The sequence below is a fragment of the Pecten maximus genome, chromosome 9 (assembly GCF_902652985.1).
Source record: "Pecten maximus chromosome 9, xPecMax1.1, whole genome shotgun sequence".
Lineage (NCBI taxonomy): Eukaryota > Metazoa > Mollusca > Bivalvia > Pectinida > Pectinidae > Pecten > Pecten maximus.
Window position 1 is genome coordinate 23,691,916 of NC_047023.1, and position 21,787 is coordinate 23,713,702.

The window sequence follows — 21,787 nt, forward strand, 5'->3', positions numbered from 1 at the left end:
GTCACTTTACCCCGATTGCTCTGAATGGCATTTGTTAGGTGAGGTAGTCACCAACTACTACAAAATGACCCTGGCTTTCACGGGGTGATAAACCCAGCAAACAAACAAGCTTCATTTTGCTTTCATTAGATTAATTTTCAGTTATTTTTGTGATGGTAACACGTACTTTGGACATCTGAGTAACATCTCAAGCATTAGTAACACCATGAACCAGTCTGTGATGAACCATATACATGTATGTAATTATTTGGAATCATATTAACGAAGATAGGGCCCGAGTACTACTTGTAGCCTGTGAGAGGGTGATACATGTTAACCTTATGTGTGTTGGTATAGTATTGTACATATGATACATTTAGGATGGCTGTGGTGTTACCATTGATATATTGTGTAGTGCAATCAATTTTCTAATCTTCATTTTCTAATAGACTGTGATGAGTATGTGCCTTAGGCTGTTTTTAAGTAAAACATATTTAGGTTTAGCATTGTCTAGCCTTGTCTGTATTGTTACCATCTTACTGGTATTGTGTTTGGTGCTACAATACAATATAATTATACATGAATCAACGATTTAAGGAAACTTCATTGCTCTCTTAAACCGTAACCCCAGTGCCCACATACATTTTTGGCGATGAAAATATCATTTTAGAGCTTAAAAGTGACATTCACATGAAATAATTACTTGTAATATATAAGCAAGTACACTGTATTTATTTCTTCCTACGGTGCTGAAATTATATTCTACAAGCACGTAAAACAGATATATTTGAAGAAAATGCTCGCACACATAGCGAATTCAGCATAGGTATCGACACCGTCTGCGAGTTTTTGCACATTCAGCAGGGAATTATACTGAAAGCTTCAGACAGTGAATCACTGAAACATTCCCTCAACCCTTGCACATCATATATAGATATAGGTAATTTTGCTTGCCTTGCCTCTCACCTTGCTGCTTCAAAGTCGACAAGTGTATATTCTGATTCGTATTACCATGTTCTAATGAATTAAAACATGGTAAGCAAGTTACAAACAGTTCTGCAATATCTACCATATGCAATATCAAATGATTGTACAAAAAACAAGATACAAAATGTACATGTATTAGCACATTTCAAGACAAATTGGGGAGTCGGATACCTTAAGTATACTCGCATTTCAAGACAAATTGGGGAGTCGGATACCTTAAGTATACTCGCATTTCAAGACAAATTGGGGAGTCGGATACCTTAAGTATACTCACATTTCAAGACAAATTGGGGAGTCGGATACCTTAAGTATACTCACATTTCAAGACAAATTGGGGAGTCGGATACCTTAAGTATGCTGGATAACTGAATCCAATGCTGGCCGGTCCCATCATCAGGTGGATGACCCTTCCTCAGGCGTTTCGGCGCTTTCCACGGCCTTCTCCAGGAGTGTCCCGGCTGGGTTGATCAGGCCCAGAGACCGGTCGGTTCTAGCTACCGCTTGCTGGTACTGCGGCGTGTTGCTGTTTCCACAACATCTTGTCACCTGCTGCATCACCTCGGGCAGTTGACACTCCTCTACTAGCTGCTGGTACTTTTGCTTCATTTCGTTGTCTTCCTCCATCCTATCTTCCCATGGCACTGGTAATTCAAGTATCACTACTTGCTTGGAGCTATGGGACCACAATATGTCTGGGCGGAGCGGTGTTGGAAAAAAAAAAGCATCCTCTGGAAAATATCTGTCCTCATTTACCACTCTCCTGCTCCCATGCTGCTTCTCGCTCCTGCTCCAGACTTCACGAAGGTGACGAATTTTGACCCTTTGGATAAAGCCTGTCTCTTCCGTCTGGCGCAGTCGATACAAGCCACTATCTCCTTCAGAACCTATGCCTCCATGTGTACCTCCCGTCCGACAGTGCTACCTGGCAAGATGTAAGAACATGTGCCAGACAAATTTGTAATAATGTATTACACAAAAGATAAATTATATTACATTTCAAAGAAGGTAAAAACGTGATCTTCTCTTATTTCCTTGATGGCCTAAAAGGCATTTTCCTAAAGGTCGATTTTGGTAGACTTTCCTTGTTATAATGTAGGACCCACCATTCCAAAAACCTAGAAATAAATTCTGTTACAATGATGTCCCACTTTGGGCTATATTTTGAGTATATTGACTGGACTAGTATAATAACTGGTATGTAAAATTAAGAGATTTTGAAGACCATCTAAAATACAGTAGTTAGTATTTTCAAAATTTCGGGTTAGTAAGTCGAAATTTTGAGTAAGTATCTGAAAGTTTCCAGTTATCATTTGCTCGATGGTATGCATATGTTGGCCTCACTGACCATCTGGACTGATGAGCGGGGCCAAAAAGGGTCAATTTAATCAACTTTGATATCAAAACTCAGGTGACCGTTAAGGTTCATGGGCATCTTATTCTGTTTTTAACAAAATAATAGAAATTGGACATCATTGTACTAAAATCAATAGTATTCTAAAATTATGTTTTTAATATATTCTACGTGCCAACACCGGTAATTTAATTGTAGAATGTGCAACTGACAAAAACTTTTTTTCGAATATGTAACATCTTTAATGGGACACTGGCAGAAAAATGGGAAATTATCAATAAAATCGTTGTCGAGTAAAAATATGTTTAACACTCCGGGACCAGGAAAGTGGGTCGTGTTAGAGAACGGCGTACAAGATTTCACCTCCACCAACGTCATTTCCTATACGAGAGGTTACGCCCACTGCACGCGGTCAGAACCCGAATACCGAAGCTTTGAACACACTTCAATGAATCTTATCGAGCTTTCAGGTGACAATTCAGGCAGACGACATCATTGATGAGTATTTCTAAAACAGGACTATGTTTACCATTCAATTCGTCGTGTGCTTATCCATTACTACTCTCACACAGTAGCACTTTTTGTTTCGTTTGGTTGTGAAACACAACAAACAGACAAAGGAAGAATATAAACATTACGGTGCCCTATTTTTATCGACAATTCGTGTTTACAGTCACTGGATAAAGCTGTGTACGTGACGAAATATGGCTTTACAAGAAGTAACTAGAAGAGATTCTGATACAGATCTGGCTGCACAGTGTTTAGTGGCAATGTCAAATCCGTGTGCTGTTGCGGCGAAACCAGCTGATTGTAAAATGGCCTCTTATGAAGCTAACGACGTAACTACAACAGACCCGAATTCTTTGGTTATGTTGGCGCGAATACTGACGGACTTGAGTAAATTTAAACAAGAACCAATAGATCATGATTATATCAACAATGAGTTGCAGAGTTATAATTACCGATCGGTGCCAAATGACGAGAATTTCTTGGACACAAACGCGCCCCGAAAACGAAAGCGCTCAAAACATGGCACCACGCCCACTGACTGTAACACTGAAGATCACAGTTACAATAAAGGACGTTCTGGTGGATCCAAAAAAGTACACAAATGTTCTTTTAAAGGATGTGGAAAGGTGTATGGGAAAAGTTCACATCTTAAGGCACATCTTCGGACACATACAGGTAAATATGACTAAATTGAAATAAGAGTTTCTTTGTTTGATTGAGGTGAGCACATGTACGGTATGAAATATTGGGCGTGGTGATGTAAGGAAATCATCATTTATAGCCTATTTTAAACATTTAGACACACGGTGTCTACTTTAGTTGTAAAACAATTACAATGATCTAAACCTTCATTTAAATTTATTTAATAAAATCATAGTTAAAATCAATGACATGCGTTTCATAAGTGTTTATTTTTAGATCTAGAACATATATAGGCCTACACTGTAATGCTAAATATGGAAACAGCAATCTATCGTATAACATTTATATATATAGATCTATGCCAACAATGAATTAACTAAATCAGTCATTCTAGGCCTACTGTATAATATAAAAGTGTAAACCTTTTTTTTCAATGAATAATTAATTTGCCAGAATACGTTGCTAGGATGAAAACTTTACACACATTAATTTCTTTTCATAATATTCTCATTTCCATTGCTATTTGGACTACTAGAGAAATCAAAATTTATTTATAACAAGGAATTTTCCCCTTGCTATTTTGACAATAATTTGGTAACCGTAAGAAAGAACAAAATGCTGTGGGAAATTTATTTGTTTGTTAATAATGCCTTAATTTCCAACATATACACAGTCTGTAAATTACAAGGAAACTCATAGGAATCACTAGATATTTCTTTTTAAAAACAAAATTAAATTAAAGTACCCATGAATGAAGTCAGAAAAAAATAGAAAATACGAATAATTTAAAGTATTAATTCAACATTGCAAGTCAATTATTATTCTTGATGATGCACTTCACTTGTTTTTGGTACAACTGTGCTTTAAAATACAATAATATTTTGGTTCAATTAAGACAAGTCCCAGTTAATTAATTTTATTAATGTCAAGAAATAAATTCGCCAAAATAATTCAAATATATAAAGTATACTGTATACACTTGGTTTATCCTACATGAAGTCCCTGGAAAAAAATATCAAGCTAATTTTATTGGGACTGAACTTTATATACAAAATGTATAAACAACAATTAAAGCAAGTGACAAACATTGTTGAACAATGTACGCAATTAAACTGATTGCCGAAAATACGAAATCAAACTGATTGCCGAAAATAACAGGATCCTAATTTATGGGCCCAAGTTTTTAAATTTGCATGTTGAATTTTGAGACTCAGCAGAATTGTTGACAGTTATATGGTTTCTGTTTGGATTAGTATTTCATCAGTCTTTAATTTCACGGTATTGTGTATGTTCGGTTTTGAGACTCATCAGAAGATTTGAAACATACGTATTAAACATAATCATTTTGGGATCTCATGTCACATGACTGCCAGGTTGTCGGTGTATAATAGCACCTTTTACATAATTTTTTAGCCCACTGTCATAAGAATGTGAGCTACTTGTACAATGTATATCCATGGTTATCTGTCGCCCGTGCATGGTCAATATTGTGGTTTGTCGTCCACCATATTTCTCGAGAAGTACTAGGACATTTCTCAAACTTCATTTGTAGGTTGCACTGTTCCCTTAAATGGTCTCTTGTGGTGTCCAGTTTTTACCTGATAGAAAAAAAACCCTAACCCGTTAAAAGGACTTGTCCCTAAAAAAATCTTGTGAAAATTCCAAATTTGCCACTAAAAATATTCCAATTTTGAAGTCACCTTTGAATGATTAAGTGCCGTATGTTTTATATACAAAGACCTATATTAAGGGAACTTTGAAAAAATAAAAAAACAGCTACAGATAACAAAATGAAATAAAAGATAATATAAAGTCAATATTCATCAAAGAAAAACTGAAATTTGTATGAATTTCACTATGTTTCATTTTTCCCAATGTCACATTTTGTTACGTAGAAATTCCCATTAATTCAATTGACCCTGGACCCAGTTGAAAAATTGTAGGAAAATCCCTGGATTAGTAAGGATGTTTACCATAAGGAACTCGCATTGGGCAGAATATAACATTAACAAATGAATCAAGTCGTATAATTATGGATCATAATGACCTGATTGTACATATAACTTTCATCTGAAATGAAACACTGTACAAAAAAGTTTTACCAAAAGATAACAGTGTGTTGATGTTCTCATTGTTTGTTCAGGTGAGCGTCCTTTCCCATGCAGCTGGCCAGCCTGTGAAAAAAGATTTGCTAGATCAGATGAGTTGGCTCGACATATAAGGACACACACAGGTGAGATATATATATATGGTATACCTGTATATAGTTAATTAACCCTCAGTAAGTAAAGGTGAGTAATTTGTATATAGTTATCACTTTGTCAGTGTGTCTGTCTATCCGTCCATCTGTGATATGTTTGTGTACACAAAATCACTTATGAACCCATCAACTTTAGTACATATTCACACCTGATTAAAATTTTTGGTCACTGGTCAAAGCTAATTCAAGGTCAAAGGTCACACTTGACGATGACTTTTGAAATGAAAAACTTATGTACATGATATCTCATGATCCTCATGCCAGATTTAGTTCAAATACATAACATAATCAAATTATACACCTTGTGACCCGATTGAATTTTGGTGGTTATTGGTCAAGGTTACACAAGTCAAAGGTCACACGACCACTATTGAAATAAACTTATGTGTACAACATATCTTGTGAACATAATTCACCCCAAGTTTGGTGGTCATTGCATATTAAGTCAAGATTAAAGATCAGATATGTCACACTTGATTAATTTTGAAATAAAAAGTTTGTGTACATGATATCTCTGATTCTCATGAACCGCTGAACTCCCATTTAGTTAGGTCAAAAGACACACATGACCACTTTTGAAATAAAATGTTTGTGTACATGATATTTCTTGAACTCTTTGATAGATTCAGTTCATATACTCCACATGTCATCATACCATCAAGTTCCTCACCTGATCAGGTTTCTGTTGTGATCTGTTAAGATTAAAATTCAAAGGTATTGATCTGTTAAGATTAAAGGTCAAAGGTTGTGATCTGTTAAGATTAGAGGTCAAAGGTTGTGATCTGTTAAGATTAAAGGTCAAATGTTTTGATCTGTTGAGATTTAAGGTCAAAGGTTGCACTTTAACACTTTTAAAATAAATACTTAGTAGATGGTGTACAAGACACCTACATCTGGAACCTCTGGACAGATTTATTTTTGAATGATGAAGTGGTGGGGGATATATCTATGCGAGATCTTGCTGACTTATATTACATATACACTGTATAGTATGTGTAGTGAGAATTGATTAAGATAGGAACCTGGCATGATAGTAAATTACCCAGCCCACTCAGCAGGTTATTATTGTGTGTGATAAAAGTATCATACAACATATATATACATAGACTGATGTCTTCCTCCTGAAATTTTATGATATTTAGTAATTTGAATGTTTTAAAAATCAGATAAATGATTACTAGTGTTCCCTAGCCAGATTGAATGTTTTAAAAATCAGATAAATGATTACTAGTGGTCCCTAGCCAAAGGCTTCGAAGCTGAGAATTTGGGGCTCTAGAGATATGTTTGTTTATTTGTATAATTGTATAAATGATTAAACTATTACTGAAAACTTTTGATATTTATTATGAATTATTGATTGTAGTAAAAGTTAAAAGAAGGAAAGGGAGGTCATTTTTTGATGTAGTATGACATACATATGCATTTTTAGGTCATCTGACCCGAAGGGTCAGGATGACCTATAGTCATCATGTTTCGTCCGTCGTCGTGCGCCGTGCGCCGTGCGCCGTCCGCCGTGCGTAAACTTTTCACATTTCAAACTTCTTCTCAAGTTCCACCAGTGGGATTGAGCTGAAACTTGCCTGAAATGATGCTTGGATGGTCCTGACCAAGTGTTGTTATTTTTCGGGTCAGTCTGAAATCCAAGATGGCCGCCATGGCCGCCATTTTGAAAACACATTTGAAACTTCTTCTCAAGTTCCACTGGTGAGATTGAGCTGAAACTTGCCTGAAATGATCCTGGGATGGTCCTGAGGAAGTGTTGTTATTTTTCAGGTCAGTCAGAAATCCAAGATGGCCGCCATGGCAACCATCTTGAAAAATACATTTTAAACTTCTTCTCCAGTTCCACTGGTGCGATTGAGCTAGAAATTGGTGAGGATGTTAAGGAAGGAAAGCCAATAAAGTGTTGTTATTTTTCGGCTTCGTGAAAACTTTGACATGGCAGCCACGGCAGCCATTTTGTAACATGATTGCGCAATCATGGTTCTTCTGAGCAACACCTATTTCAAACTTCTTCTCAAATTCCATCAGTGGGATTCAGCTCTAACTTACCAGAAATGATCCTGGGATGGTCCTGACCAAGTGTTGTTATTTTTCAAGTCGGTCAGAAATCCAAGATGGCCGCTATGGCAACCATCTTGAAAAACACATTTTAAACTTCTTCTCCAGTTCCACTGGTGCGATTGAGCTGGAAATTGGTGAGGATGTTAAGGAAGGAGAGCCGATAAAGTGTTGTTATTTTTCGGCTTCGTAAAAACTTCGACATTGCAGCCACGGCAGCCATTTTGTAAAATGATTGCGCAATCATGTTCTTCTTAATAACACCTATTTCAAACTTCTTCTCAAATTCCACCAGTGGGATTCAGCTCTAACTTACCAGAAATGATCCTGGGATGGTCCTGACCAAGTGTTGTTATTTTTCAAGTCGGTCAGAAATCCAAGATGGCCGCTATGGAAACCATCTTGAAAAACACATTTTAAACTTCTTCTCCAGTTCCACTGGTGCGATTGAGCTGGAAATTGGTGAGGATGTTAAGGAAGGAGAGCCAATAAAGTGTTGTTATTTTTCGGCTTCGTAAAAACTTCGACATTGCAGCCACGGCAGCCATTTTGTAAAATGATTGCGCAATCATGTTCTTCTTAATAACACCTATTTCAAACTTCTTCTCAAATTCCACCAGTGGGATTCAGCTGTAACTTACCAGAAATGATCCTGGGATGGTCCTGACCAAGTGTTGTTATTTTTCAAGTCGGTCAGAAATCCAAGGTGGCCGCTATGGCAACCATCTTGAAAAACACATTTTAAACTTCTTCTCCAGTTCCACTGGTGCGATTGAGCTGGAAATTGGTGAGGATGTTAAGGAAGGAGAGCCAATAAAGTGTTGTTATTTTTCGGCTTCGTAAAAACTTCGACATTGCAGCCACGGCAGCCATTTTGTAAAATGATTGCGCAATCATGGTTCTTCTGAACAACACCTATTTCAAACTTCTTCTCAAATTCCACCAGTGGGATTCAGCTCTAACTTACCAGAAATGATCCTGAGATAGTCCTGACCAAGTGTTGTTATTTTTCAAGTCGAACAGAAATCCAAGATGGCCATCATGGCAACCATCTTGAAAAACACATTTTAAACTTCTTCTCCAGTTCCACTGGTGCCATTGAGCTGGAAATTGGTGAGGATGTTAAGGAAAGAGAGGTAACAAAGTGTTGTTATTTTTCGGCCTCGTAAAAACTTTGACATGGCAGCCATGGTGGCCATTTTGTAACATGATTGCGCAATCATGTTTTTCCTGAACAACACATATTTCAAACTTCTTCTAAAATTCCACCTGTGGGATTTGGCTCTAACTTACCAGAAATGATCCTGAGATGGTCATGGCCAAGTGTTATTATTTTTAAGGTAGGTCAGAAATCCAAGATGGCCACCATGGCCAACAGTGCCACTTAACCTGCAGAGAATGTATACTACAATATTATAAGGGTCTTTAATTTAGAGTCAGATGACCGTTAAGGCCCCTGGGCCTCTTGTTAGGTCATCTGACCCGAAGGGTCAGGATGACCTATAGTCATCATGCTTCGTCCGTCGTCGTGCGCCGTGCGCCGTCTGCCGTGCGCCGTCCGCCGTGCGTAAACTTTTCACATTTTAAACTTCTTCTCAAGTTCCACCAGTGGGATTGAGCTGAAACTTGCCTGAAATGATGCTGGGATGGTCCTGACCAAGTGTTGTTAATTTTCGGGTCGGTCCGAAATCCAAGATGGCCGCAATTGCCGCCATTTTGAAAACACATTTGAAACTTCTTCTCAAGTTCCACTGGTGAGATTGAGCTGAAACTTGCCTGAAATGATCCTGGGATGATCCTGAGGAAGTGTTGTTATTTTTCAGGTCGGTCAGAAATCCAAGATGGCCGCCATGGCAACCATCTTGAAAAACACATTTTAAACTTCTTCTCCAGTTACACTGGTGTGATTGAGCTGGAAATTGGTGAGGATGTTAAGGAAGGAGAGGCAACAAAGTGTTGTTATTTTTCGGCTTCGTAAAAACTTTGACATGGCAGCCACGGCAGCCATTTTGTAACATGATTGCGCAATCATTGTTCTTCTGAACAACACCTATTTCAAACTTCTTCTCAAATTCCATCAGTGGGATTCAGCTTTAACTAACCAGAAATGATCCTGAGATGGTCCTGACCAAGTGTTGTTATTTTTCAAGTCGGTCAGAAATCCAAGATGGCCGCCATGGCAACCATCTTGAAAAACATGTTTTAAACTTCTTCTCCAGTTCCACTGGTGCGATTGAGCTGGAAATTGGTGAGGATGTTAAGGAAGGAGAGGCAACAAAGTGTTGTTATTTTTCAGCCTCGTAAAAACTTTGACATGGCAGCCACGGCAGCCATTTGTAACATGATTGCGCAATCATTGTTCTTCTGAACAACACCTATATCAAACTTCTTCTCAAATTCCACCAGTGGGATTCAGCTCTTACTAAGCAGAAATGATCCTGAGATGGTCTTGACCAAGTGTTGTTATTTTTCAAGTCGGTCAGAAATCCAAGATGGCCGCCATGGCAACCATCTTGAAAAACACATTTTAAACTTCTCCAGTTCCACTGGTGCGATTGAGCTGAAAATTGGTGAGGATGTTAAGGAAGGAGAGCCAATAAAGTGTTGTTATTTTTTCGGCCTCGTAAAAACTTTGACATTGCAGCCACGGCAGCCATTTTGTAAAATGATTGCGCAATCATGGTTCTTCTAAACAACACCTATATCAAACTTCTTCTCAAATTCCACCAGTGGGATTGAGCTCTTACTTACCAGAAATGATTTTGTGATGGTCCTGACCAAGTGTTGTTATTTTTCAAGTCGGTCAGAAATCCAAGATGGCCGCCATGGCAACCATCTTGAAAAACACGTTTTAAACTTCTTCTCCAGTTCCACTGGTGCGATTGAGCTGGAAATTGGTGAGGATGTTAAGGAAGGAGAGGCAACAAAGTGTGGTTATTTTTTGGCTTCGTAAAAGCTTCGACATGGTAGCCACGGTGGCCATTTTGTAACATGATTGCGCAATCATGGTTTTTCCTGAACAACACCTATTTCAAACTTCTTCTCAAATTCCATCAGTGGGATTCAGCTGTAACTTACCAGAAATGATCCTGAGATGGTTCTGGCCAAGTGTTGTTATTTATTGGATCGGTCAGAAATCCAAGATGGCCACCATGGCCAACACTGCCACTATATACTTGCTACAGAGAATACATACTACAATAATAGAAGGTTTTTAATTTAGAGTCAGATGACCGTTAAGGCCCCTGGGCCTCTTGTTTTTTATCAAAGAGCGCCTTTTTAATCATGCTTGGTATATGTAGATAAAGTAAAAAAATCTTTCCCCTTTCATGTTTTAGTATACAAATGTATACTGAATAGAGTTGGTTCATTTTACATCTAGTTTTACACTTCATACAAATACATTGTAGCTATATAAATGTGAAATTTTATTTGTATCCAAGCATTACTATTGTTGTAGGTGAGAAGAAGTTCCAATGTCCCCTTTGTGAGAAAAGGTTTATGAGGAGTGACCATCTGAACAAACATGCTCGTCGCCACCCCGAGTTTGAAGAAGGCATGTTGAAGCGTATCCGTCAGGCAGTGAAGCACGAATCAACAAAAAGTGATGGCGGGGATCGCTTGGCTTCGAGTTCAAGCGTTGTTTGAGAGACAAACAAAAGGTTTCACGCAAGTCTTATTGACTATAGTGTGATTTGAAAGACAATTAACCATACGGTTTCACACAAGTCTATTTGACTATAGCGTGATTTTAAGACAATTAACCATACGGTTTCAAACAAGTCTATTTGACTATAGCATGATTTGAAAGACAATTAACCATACGGTTTCAAACAAGTCTATTTGACTATATGGTGATATGAAAGACATTTACCATACGGTTTCAAACAAGTCTATTTGACTATAGCGTGATTTGAAAGACAATTAACCATACAGTTTCAAACAAGTCTATTTGACTATAAGTTTAACTAAAGAATGAGTTGACAATTGTCTACATTGCAAGTCAAGTCAATGTTAATTGATGTTGATATTGAGTAAGTATTAGAGAAGAGTTGTCGGCATCAGACATACGTCCATGTCAGTTATACCAGTGTGAGAATACACAGCTCAAGACTATATCAGAATGGTTTTCAGCACGAAATAGCAAGCATTATTCAATATATATATCCCTACTTGGTAACTTCCATATCTGGCAATAAGCCCACACCTGTAACAAACTCACTCATGTATATTGTAGTTCTGTGAAATTACCAACACATTTTCATTTCATAATTGGTCTGTTATCCAGTGAATTTGCCCATGTGGTATTTTCGTATATGTCACTATAGTGTAATATTCCTTGGAGTACTTTTTGTTGGCTGCTCCAGAAAATGATTGTAACATCATAATGTAGACAAATGATGTTACATCATGAATTGTATATGGCTCCACAAAATGGCTGCCTCCATTTGAATTTGCCCTCCACATTTTGACTTTTTATCCTGTTAATTGTTTTGAGTTATGTGATAAAAAATATCTGAAATTTGTTTTCAGTTCATATCAAATTTTATAAAATTTGTCTCAAAGGTTTAATTTTTGCTCACCAAGGCTCATAAAAGTAAAAACTTTCAAAACTTGATAAGCTTCATAAAATCTTTCATGGAATAAAAACAAATTAAAGTTCCTATGTATATATACCATATAAAGATCCTGTAATTACGTTGGGGAAAGACTTTTATGTGCCTGAAGATCTCTGCCTACAATTTTCAATCAATCTCCTTGAAACTTGAAATAATCCTGATATACAGTAGTGCTTTCCTTAGCCATATTCTGATTTGTTAGAATAACAGTAATATCATTTGTATAACTTATTGAAAGATTTATGCTTTTCATTTCAGTATTCTAATCTAAGATTTCAAATTGGCTTAACTTTCAACAGTCTTAAGATCCAGATATGCTACAAACAAGTGAAACAACCTTAGGTGCTTTATAAAAGTAGTGAGTTTCACCCCAGCCTTCACATGTGCTTCTGGGGAGGGCTGAAGGTTGCTATAGTAATTTGGAAAAGGATATTTCCGGGAAATTTAGTACGTTTTGAATTAGAAATATTAAGTCTGAGATGGCATTTTGATCTAATGATTATTTTGAACATTTGCCCACCCAGGGGGAGGAAGGGCAGGGTTAAAATGGGTAGAATTGACTTAAAGGATACAAATATTGTGAAAAATATGACATTTGTGCATTTTTATGTCATTTGACGTAACAATAGCGCTACAGAGCTAATTTTCCAATACAACATATTCGGCTGTGAAAAAAAATTCTTGTATCTTGTATATGACCCAAAAACAGGTGTGTTGTCTGATTACCACACAATTTTATATTTTAAGTTTCTCAATTTCCACCAGTAGGATTTGAATGAATCTTGTCATAAATAATATTATCCTGACCAAGTGTTATTTTCAGGTCAGTCCAAAATCCAAGATTGTTGCCATTTTGAAAAAGTAATACTTTAATAAGATTTAATTACAAACAGGTAAGGTAATGTTAAATTGTCAGTCGGCTAATACCTGATAAAAAGTACATCAATTCTGTTGTGGTCCACAAGAAACACTAAAAAATGTTTTTTCTTTGTCCTGCAAATAGTCCGTCTCCTGCTTTGAGTAAAGGTTTATTGAAATTTTGACCCTAGGGCTAATTACAGAATAAATTTGGTACGATACGGAAGAATAACACATGGATAGTTATTACATGTAATCATGTGTACATTTGATAGCTAAACCATGACTCTTGGGAATAGATACAGAGATTGTGATAATATTACTGTGATTTTCCTATAAAGTGCTATGATATTTTAAAGAGATTGTTTACTGTATGATATGAAGCTTGTGAAAAATAAGTACTATTTTGGAATCCCTAAAAGGGGAAATATATATACAACCTTACAATGCTCACTGAAAATACCCTAGCTTTTAAACTACTACAAAATGTACTTCTCTTCCTCAGGCAAAGATAAGAGTGGGCAACTTTTGTAAGATGATTTAATGTATTACCAAGAGAACACAGAAAATAATAACAACACGCAAGGTACATTGTATATATAAACAGATTAAATATGGAGTTCTCATTGGTGTGTATAAGTCAATTGGAAATGGTAGTACATAACGATATTCAGTAATTAATTATACATGTATATATATAAATTATGTAGACTTTATTTATTTTACAACAATTGCAAAACAAGTCATACCAACTAATATAAATCACTCTTGTCGGCCTATGGGAGGAAACTTGAGTACCTGTAGAAACCTACCTGGTCGGGCAGGTAACTCCTTTCTATTTCACATCCAGTCAGGGAGTCAAACCCCGGACCCCTAGGTGAAAGGCAGATGTGTTACCACTGTGCCACCCAACCACCCTATTTAATAATGATTTTACTTCTAGAATGTTACCGGTGTTTGCATTTGATTAAATAGGGAAAGTAAAACAGGATATATTTTTGAGATTTATGTAGAAAGCTATTGATAACTTTATGCCATGAAGTTGTTGAACTTGAATGAAAAAGATTATCATTTATAATTTAAGCGGTAAATGTTATGGTGAATGGTGATTTCAAAAAAAAAAGGGAGAAAAACTTTAATTTTGGTAAAGTGTGCTGCAATTATCAAAATTAGTGAGCTTTTCAGTAAAGGTTTCTCTTACCCTGTACAGGTGTTCTCTTACCCTGGACAGGTATTTCTCCTACCCTGGACAGGTGTTTCTCTTACCCTGTACAGGTGTTTCTCTTACCCTGGACAGTTGTTTCTCTTACCCTGGACAGGTGTTTCTCTTACCCTATACAGGTGTTTCTCTTACTCTGTACAGGTGTTTCTCATACCCTGTACAGGTGTTTCTCTTACCTTGTACAGGTGTTTCTCGTACCCTGTACAGGTGTTTCTCGTACCCTGTACAGGTGTTTCTCTTATCCTGTACAGGTGTTTCTCTTACCCTGTACATGTGTTTCTCTTGCCCTGTACAGATGTTTCTCTTAACCAGGGAAAGTGCTGTTATCTTTCAAACTGGTCCAACTTACCACATGGAGTCCCAATTGTTTTCAGTACCAATATACTGCTAGTGAGTATATACCAGAGTCAGATGACCATTAACTCTTTCACCCCTACTTACCATATTGGACTTCAAATGATAAATGAAAGGCAGAGTCCACTGAAGTTTAATAGGGTTGAAAAGGTTAAGGCTCTTGTTTGTTATTGTAATAGTGTCATTGACATATATTTTTGTAAATGTATTGTTTTCGCTCACAATGCCAAGGCATTTGTGAGCTGATATTGTGATTGCCATATTTTTTATTTGAAATATCTCATTGAAATCAAAAGGGGTGATTCTTACTTGTTACAATCATAATACAGTATACAACATGTTATGACTTTGTAATATCACTATGGATGGTGCTGAGAGTCTTTGATGCTAATGCAATAAGGTAATAGAAGGAAGGATGGTAAAATGAAAGGATATTATTGAGGAACAACCACTGGGGTTGGGTATCTGCAGCAATGAGCCGGTTAATTTGAACTTAATAGAGAATACAGCCTCAGTCTATACTAAACATTTGGTGGTCATGATTAGATGAAACATTTTGGTGATTATGATTATATAAAACGTTTTGATGATCATGATTATAGTCAACATTTTGGTGACCATGCCATGGCCGTTTTCGTTTATTGCGGTCCAAATGTTTGGACTGGTTGGACCAGAGTTGTTCGTTTATGAAATAAAGACGGACCTGGTGAATTTTTGTCATTTTCGTAAATACCTGCACATTTAGATTTGGTGCAATTTCCATTAAATCTCATTTTCTTAAGTTGAGAGGTTCGCGTGATGATGAATTGGCACACCCACATCTTTTAATATTAATAGAAATAGAATTCATTTCAATCATAATTCATAGCTCTATGCATAAAAGTCTAAAATTATAAGTTGGTTTGCATCGTCTTTATCAAGATATCTTATAGGCTTGTTTCAATGAAGATTATAGTCAATGTGACTGCAATTATGTAATACTGTAAGTCACATTGCCTACACTGAAAGAAAAATGGAATTTACTATGTTTTCAGGCAAAGGGTTGGCGGTATTGTTCAAGTTTGAAATGTGATGCGTTATGAAATGTGATTTTAACCAAAGATATTTTGTGATAGGGTCAGTAGAAAGGGTAGGTGATGGTGATTTGTCATTAGTGAGGGTAGGTGATTGTGATTGGTCAGTAGTGAGGTTTAGTGATTGTGATTGGTCAGTAATCAGGTTAGGTGATTGTGATTGGTCAGTAGTCAGGTTAGGTGATTGTGATTGGTCAGTAATCAGGTTAGGTGATTGTGATTGGTCAGTAGTCAGGTTAGGTGATTGCAGAGCAGGCAGAATTTAGTTCAAAGTTATGAAGCCATTCAAATTAAACTTGTGTTTTACTTACATAGAAAAGGCAATAAAACTCCTAATGGAGTGTTATGTGATGATGAAACCAAATTTATATTTTGTTTCTGTTCATTTATATCACATACTGGTTCTGTATCAAGCTGGAGAATGGTACATGTAAGTTAAGGAAGGATTTTCAAGCCTTAGCTGGGTCTACAACTGTTTTTGGGCAGAATTCCATGTTAAATGTTAAGGTTGTTATTTTGAAGAGGTCATATTTTTTCGCCAATATTATTGTCACTTTCTGATTTTGTCTAAAAACTACATAACCTTGCTTTGAACAGTTGATATATATGTATATATTTATACATAATTTTAGCCATAATACAAAATATAATATCCTTTGGCTTGGTAGCAGAATGATTGGTTCGACCAGATAAACTTGAAATTCATTCAGATATTGTATGTGGCTATTAAAACAGCCAGGATCACATTTGGGATGGTTTGTGAAGATTGGAACACTATCTGTCAGTCTGTCACATTTGACACCAAAAAAAGAAGTATTTTTTTTTACAAGATATCTTTTGAACCCCTATTTAGTAATCCAAATATATTAGACATTTAGTCTTTATATATAGACATCTTGGTTTTGATTTTTATGTCATCGCATGACTCCGGAGCAAAATGTTTTACCCGGCGTCAGTTTGTGTGTCATGTTAAGATTTTAGGGCAGAGGACCCATTTTAATAGTGATGGTCTATTGAGCAGATTCGACTATGATATGATATACAATTTGCGATGATAATCAAACTATTTCTGTCTAAAATAATTGACAAAAAGGCATGAAAAGGTATTTGTGTCAACATATCTCTTGACTAGTTCTAATTTTGTGATAATTTATGATATAACAAATTGGAGTGTGTTTTGTGTAATAATTTAAAAACTTAATCCTTTTTTCCTTTGACTTCTGAAGTTCATATGTTATACTGAAGAAGGATTTGTGTGATTTTTTGTTTGTTTTGATAAATAAGTTATACGCGAATTACATTTTTATTTTATCTGTCATATCTTTTTTTGTGAATATCTGTACATTTGAATTCCACTGGCAAGAATTGAATCTGCTTACGTTCATCGAATCTCGAATATAAAAAATACACTAAACACATATGATCTACGGTATTTAATCCTCACAAAACATTGTCAGATTTAATTGGCATAACTAAATAATGTGTGGATTTTTTTTGATCTTGAATATTACAGGAGAAATGGGATGTTGAAAATCTGTAGGTAATTATTATCACAATCATAGTGATGAGTTGGAGGAAACAGTCGTTGATATCTCTTTAATTACGATTATGAGATTGAAAACAAAACATTGTAAGGCAGGTTTTAAATTAATTCATTTTCCCTTAAAACTGGACATATATTTTTGACAAGAATATCGTAGATCATATGGCTTTAAATGATATTTTACTATTATACATTAAATCCCAGTTGAAAAAATACCATATGTTGATTTCCATGACGGTTTGATCTCAAACTAATATTGAGAACTTGTAAATAAGTTTTTAGGTCATTGTGTTCAGAATGACTGTACATGTATAATTTATAGTTCATGTTTAAACGTCCATTCATCAACATTTTTTTGGTTATGCATATAATGGCCTAACATTTGGGAATGTTTTCATATGTTTCTGATACATGTATATACAACTGTATATTGTTTAGGTCTGCACAAGTTAAGTACCTTTCAAGAAGAGACCAATTGGGGACAATTTTACTATGTGTTGAATATATACTTAAGCTCTCGTAATGAAAGACGTTTTATATCAAAGATATGGATAAAATATATCAATTGATATAACTATATAAAGTGTAATGAAAAAAAAAACATACAAAAGTTTCTTTTACCCAGAGTATTACGCAAGAAATTCCATTTTTGTGTGTTGAAAATCAGTAGGTAATTATCATCAAAACAGTAACATTGGGTTCGCGGAGAACAATCACCAATATTTCTAATTTTGTTTATGAGAGTAAAAGCAAACCAATGGACGATATTTTTAATTCATAGTCGTTTACCTGAAAACTGGATATGTATTTTCACCTGAATATCGTAGACTCTGAGTTTTAACTAATGTAATACCTGGATTTGTATGAAGATATCTATTTAAACTCTGAAAAGAATGAAAGATTGTAGTAATTTTATATACCAGAGGTTATATGTTTAGCTGACTAAGTTTGCTGCTCGTAAGTTGCACATGAACTGTTGCAAAGTTATTAGGCTAATGCTGAGTATACCCCAAAACTTCAGTCATACATGTATATATCACTAAAGAAGTTATTTTTGCATAATACACATTTCAAACTTCTTCTCACGTTTCCCCTTTGGGATTCAGCTCAAACTTGCCTCAAATGATCGTGCGATTGTCCTGCTTTGGTGTTGTAATTTTTTGGATCGGCCTTAAATCCAAGATCCAAATTATATTCTAAAATTCCATTGCTGGATTTAGTTGAAACTTGCCAGGAATGATCCTATGATGGTACTGATGAAGTGTTAGTATTTTTTGAATGGGTCCAGATTCCCACATGGAATTCCAATTATTTTCAGTACCTCTTTACTGCTAGTGAGTATGTATACTACACTAGTATTAGGGCCTTTATAGAAAAATGGCCGTTAAGGCTCGTGGGCCTCTTGTTTGAAGATATTTCTTGTTACCCTATTTTTGGCATGTTTGGACAATCATTCACCAAATTTTTTGTCAGAATCATCATGTTTAAGTGATGGTTCAAGTTTTGAAATGACTCGCTATTCGCTTAATAACTGTATTAGGATGTCGACAATATTTCATTTTTTTGTAAATATCATCATTTGGTATATCTGACATGCGGGGGCCGGTAGGGGACATGTTTTGATTAAGCAATAGATACTCTCAGAATGCATATTTCAAAATTTGGTGTGGAGCATTATTGGAGAGAAGAAATCAAATGTCATATTATTAATGGACGTCTTGTTACAATACGGGAAATAAGGGCAGGAGCATTACTGGGCAGTGACTATTATGTTTTGTATGGAGGACGTGTCTCCCCTTGGGTCAGAGAAGCAGGGCCTATTATAAGGGAAAATAGAGTGAAATCCTTTGAATTGCTACTAGTCCTTAACTACTGAATGATTTTTTAATCAAATTTGCTCTGGAGCATTACTGGTAAAGGAGGTCGAATATTATATAAATGTCAGGTCTGGCTCTCCTGGTGTCAGAGGAGGCCCCATAGGGAAAGAAAATTGTTTCGAAGTCTTAATCCATCTGTATGGAAGGAATGATTTTTTTGACTTCGGCATGCAGGATTCTTTGGAAAACCTGAAAGCTGAATGTTGTATATTATCTATAGTAATGGAAGTAGGGAGGTGGGGTCCAATAGAGGAAGTCACAATTGTAAATATTAGTGAGATTTCATCTAAATTAAAAATCATTTGAATATGTTGATTTCCTTGCAAGGTGCAGAGAGGTGGCTCCATAAATGGGGAAATGTTTTCCAATATCTAGCGATGTAGGCTCGACCCATTTTCTTAGTGAAACAGTGAGAAAAGGCATGAGCCTGGAAATTTTATGATTAATGACTTTTCTAGTGAAATGGATATATATACAAATGTATGTTACCCTGGAAACAATCCAAAGTTAAAGATAATATTGCAGCACTATAGAAAAAAGGAGAAGTTTTGGTAAAACATCTAGTGAGTTAGTTGTACATTCCAGAAATATAAATGTTCTTTCATAAAACAGTTGTTTTGAATGTTTTTATCCGTGTTACTCCTTCCGTTCTGTCAAATAAAAGCCAAATCTTTTATTAAATGCTGTCTGAGGACGAAGGTAGGATTGACACGGTACTCGTGATACAGGTATAGAAAGTAAAACAGTGTACGGTAGGTCATAGTACTCTTGTCTCATGTTTGAATCTCTTACCGGAAATATATTTATACTGTTATGTGCTAGGATTGCATATTAATTCAGGAGATGATATAAACTTTGTTTCGTTACAGTTGTTATGGGGATGTAGTAACACGTGCTATAATGACAATGATCTTTATAATGTAGTTTTAATTGTTTGTCTTGTATATGTATTTTGAATATTGACATTAAGAGTTCATCCAATGTGTCTTAAAATCCTCAAAATAAAAGATATATTATACAGAACTATTTCGTTTGGAATTATGTTTGATAAATGATTTGTTTTAGGTCATCTGACCTGTAGGGTCGGGTGATCTTATTGTCTTGCGCCTTGCTCCTCAGTACACTTTCAACATTTCAGACATCTCAAGTTTCATCTCTGTATTGATTTTGCTCAATGTTGCTTTGAATGACCACGAAACGGTCGCGACAAAGTGTTGTCATTTTTCGGGTCGATCCTAGATCCAAGATGACCGCCAACTTCAACTTTCTCCAGATTAAGTTAACTCCAACAATGTTAGAGGGTGACACGGCGATAAACTTGGGACAGGCGCCGTGTGTCGGTTGGCGTCAGAACCAAAAAAAAAAGTCAGAGACCTTCAGCCAGAGACCTATATTAATATAGGTCTCTGCTTCAGCTAGCTGAAGTAGACTGAGTTGTGCCACTGAGCTGAACTTTAGTGGGGTGTTAAGGAAAGGAAAATGACTGTTGTTATTTTACTTGCTGTGCTCCAGCACAATACCAATAGCAGTTTTCGACGAGGACAAAGTAATTCGGAAATCATCGGAAAATCTACTGTTGCATTTTCTATAATACCTGATGAGTTCAGGATGGGACCGAATAATTTCTTCAAATAAAAAAAAAGAAAACAATACATTTTTGTCTTCCCCAAAGTACTTGTTATTTCATGATAAGATTCTTGCTTTTATATGATTGAATGATTGAAAACGTCTGTTTAAGATACATATATTGTGGGGAAAATTTTAAAATCATAGTATCTACTTTATTGCTGAGAATTGCATAAATCAGCAACGAGTTGGACAAAGGGAAGTAACTCCTACACACTCCCCTTGAAACGTTTTCGTTGCTATAACCCCGCGGGTTGATAAAATGGCCCTCACCTGTCGAATGCGGTTTTTAGACTCACAGTTTTTAAGTTGCAACCAGGAAATGAAATCTCTGATTGTTCCTTTATTTGAAACTTAAATTGAAACAAGAAATATCTTTAAAAAAGATAAACGGCATAGTTTTAATGCTGGTGGTTATAATGTAAAACTACTGGTGAAATATATATATTAACGAACTACATTGTAATTAATAAATGCGCAGTTTCAGCACGGATAACAACATTATATCAGTTTGATCATTTTTGGTGATAATAAGACTGCAAATGTGTCATTTGAATAGATGCATCCACTTATTCAGCTTGCATTCAATTTAAAAGGGACATCACGGTAAAAACGTTGCAATTTTCACTGAATGTACGCGTTTTGTTCCTTTCCAGTTATGTTTCTGTGCTGTCCCAATGTTCACAGTCAATCCCTATGTCCAGCTTGACCACTCGATTTAGTTGGGAAACCCCCTCTAAATTTAGCGCGGAAATTATTTTTAAATCATTACGTGACTGTTTTGAAATCGTGGCAACACAAACACACGATAGTTTACAAGGCGAT

General features: G+C 35.9%; 1 protein-coding gene across 2 annotated transcripts; it reads left to right on the top strand.

The window, feature by feature from the left end:
• Nucleotides 1-1,940: 1,940 nt before the first annotated feature.
• Nucleotides 1,941-20,359, top strand: LOC117334274 (Krueppel-like factor 9). Of its 2 annotated transcripts, XR_004534067.1 has the most exons (4): nucleotides 1,941-3,502; nucleotides 5,613-5,702; nucleotides 11,251-15,976; nucleotides 16,007-20,359. XR_004534067.1 is itself a non-coding variant. In XM_033893787.1 (3 exons), the coding sequence occupies exons 1-3, from the start codon at nucleotides 3,022-3,024 to the stop codon at nucleotides 11,436-11,438; spliced, it is 759 nt and encodes a 252-aa protein (XP_033749678.1). In that variant the 5' UTR covers nucleotides 1,941-3,021; the 3' UTR covers nucleotides 11,439-20,359. The 2 variants fall into 2 exon arrangements, 1 of the variants encoding a protein (XP_033749678.1); XM_033893787.1 differs by having other exon boundaries at nucleotides 11,251-20,359.
• Nucleotides 20,360-21,787: the final 1,428 nt, after the last annotated feature.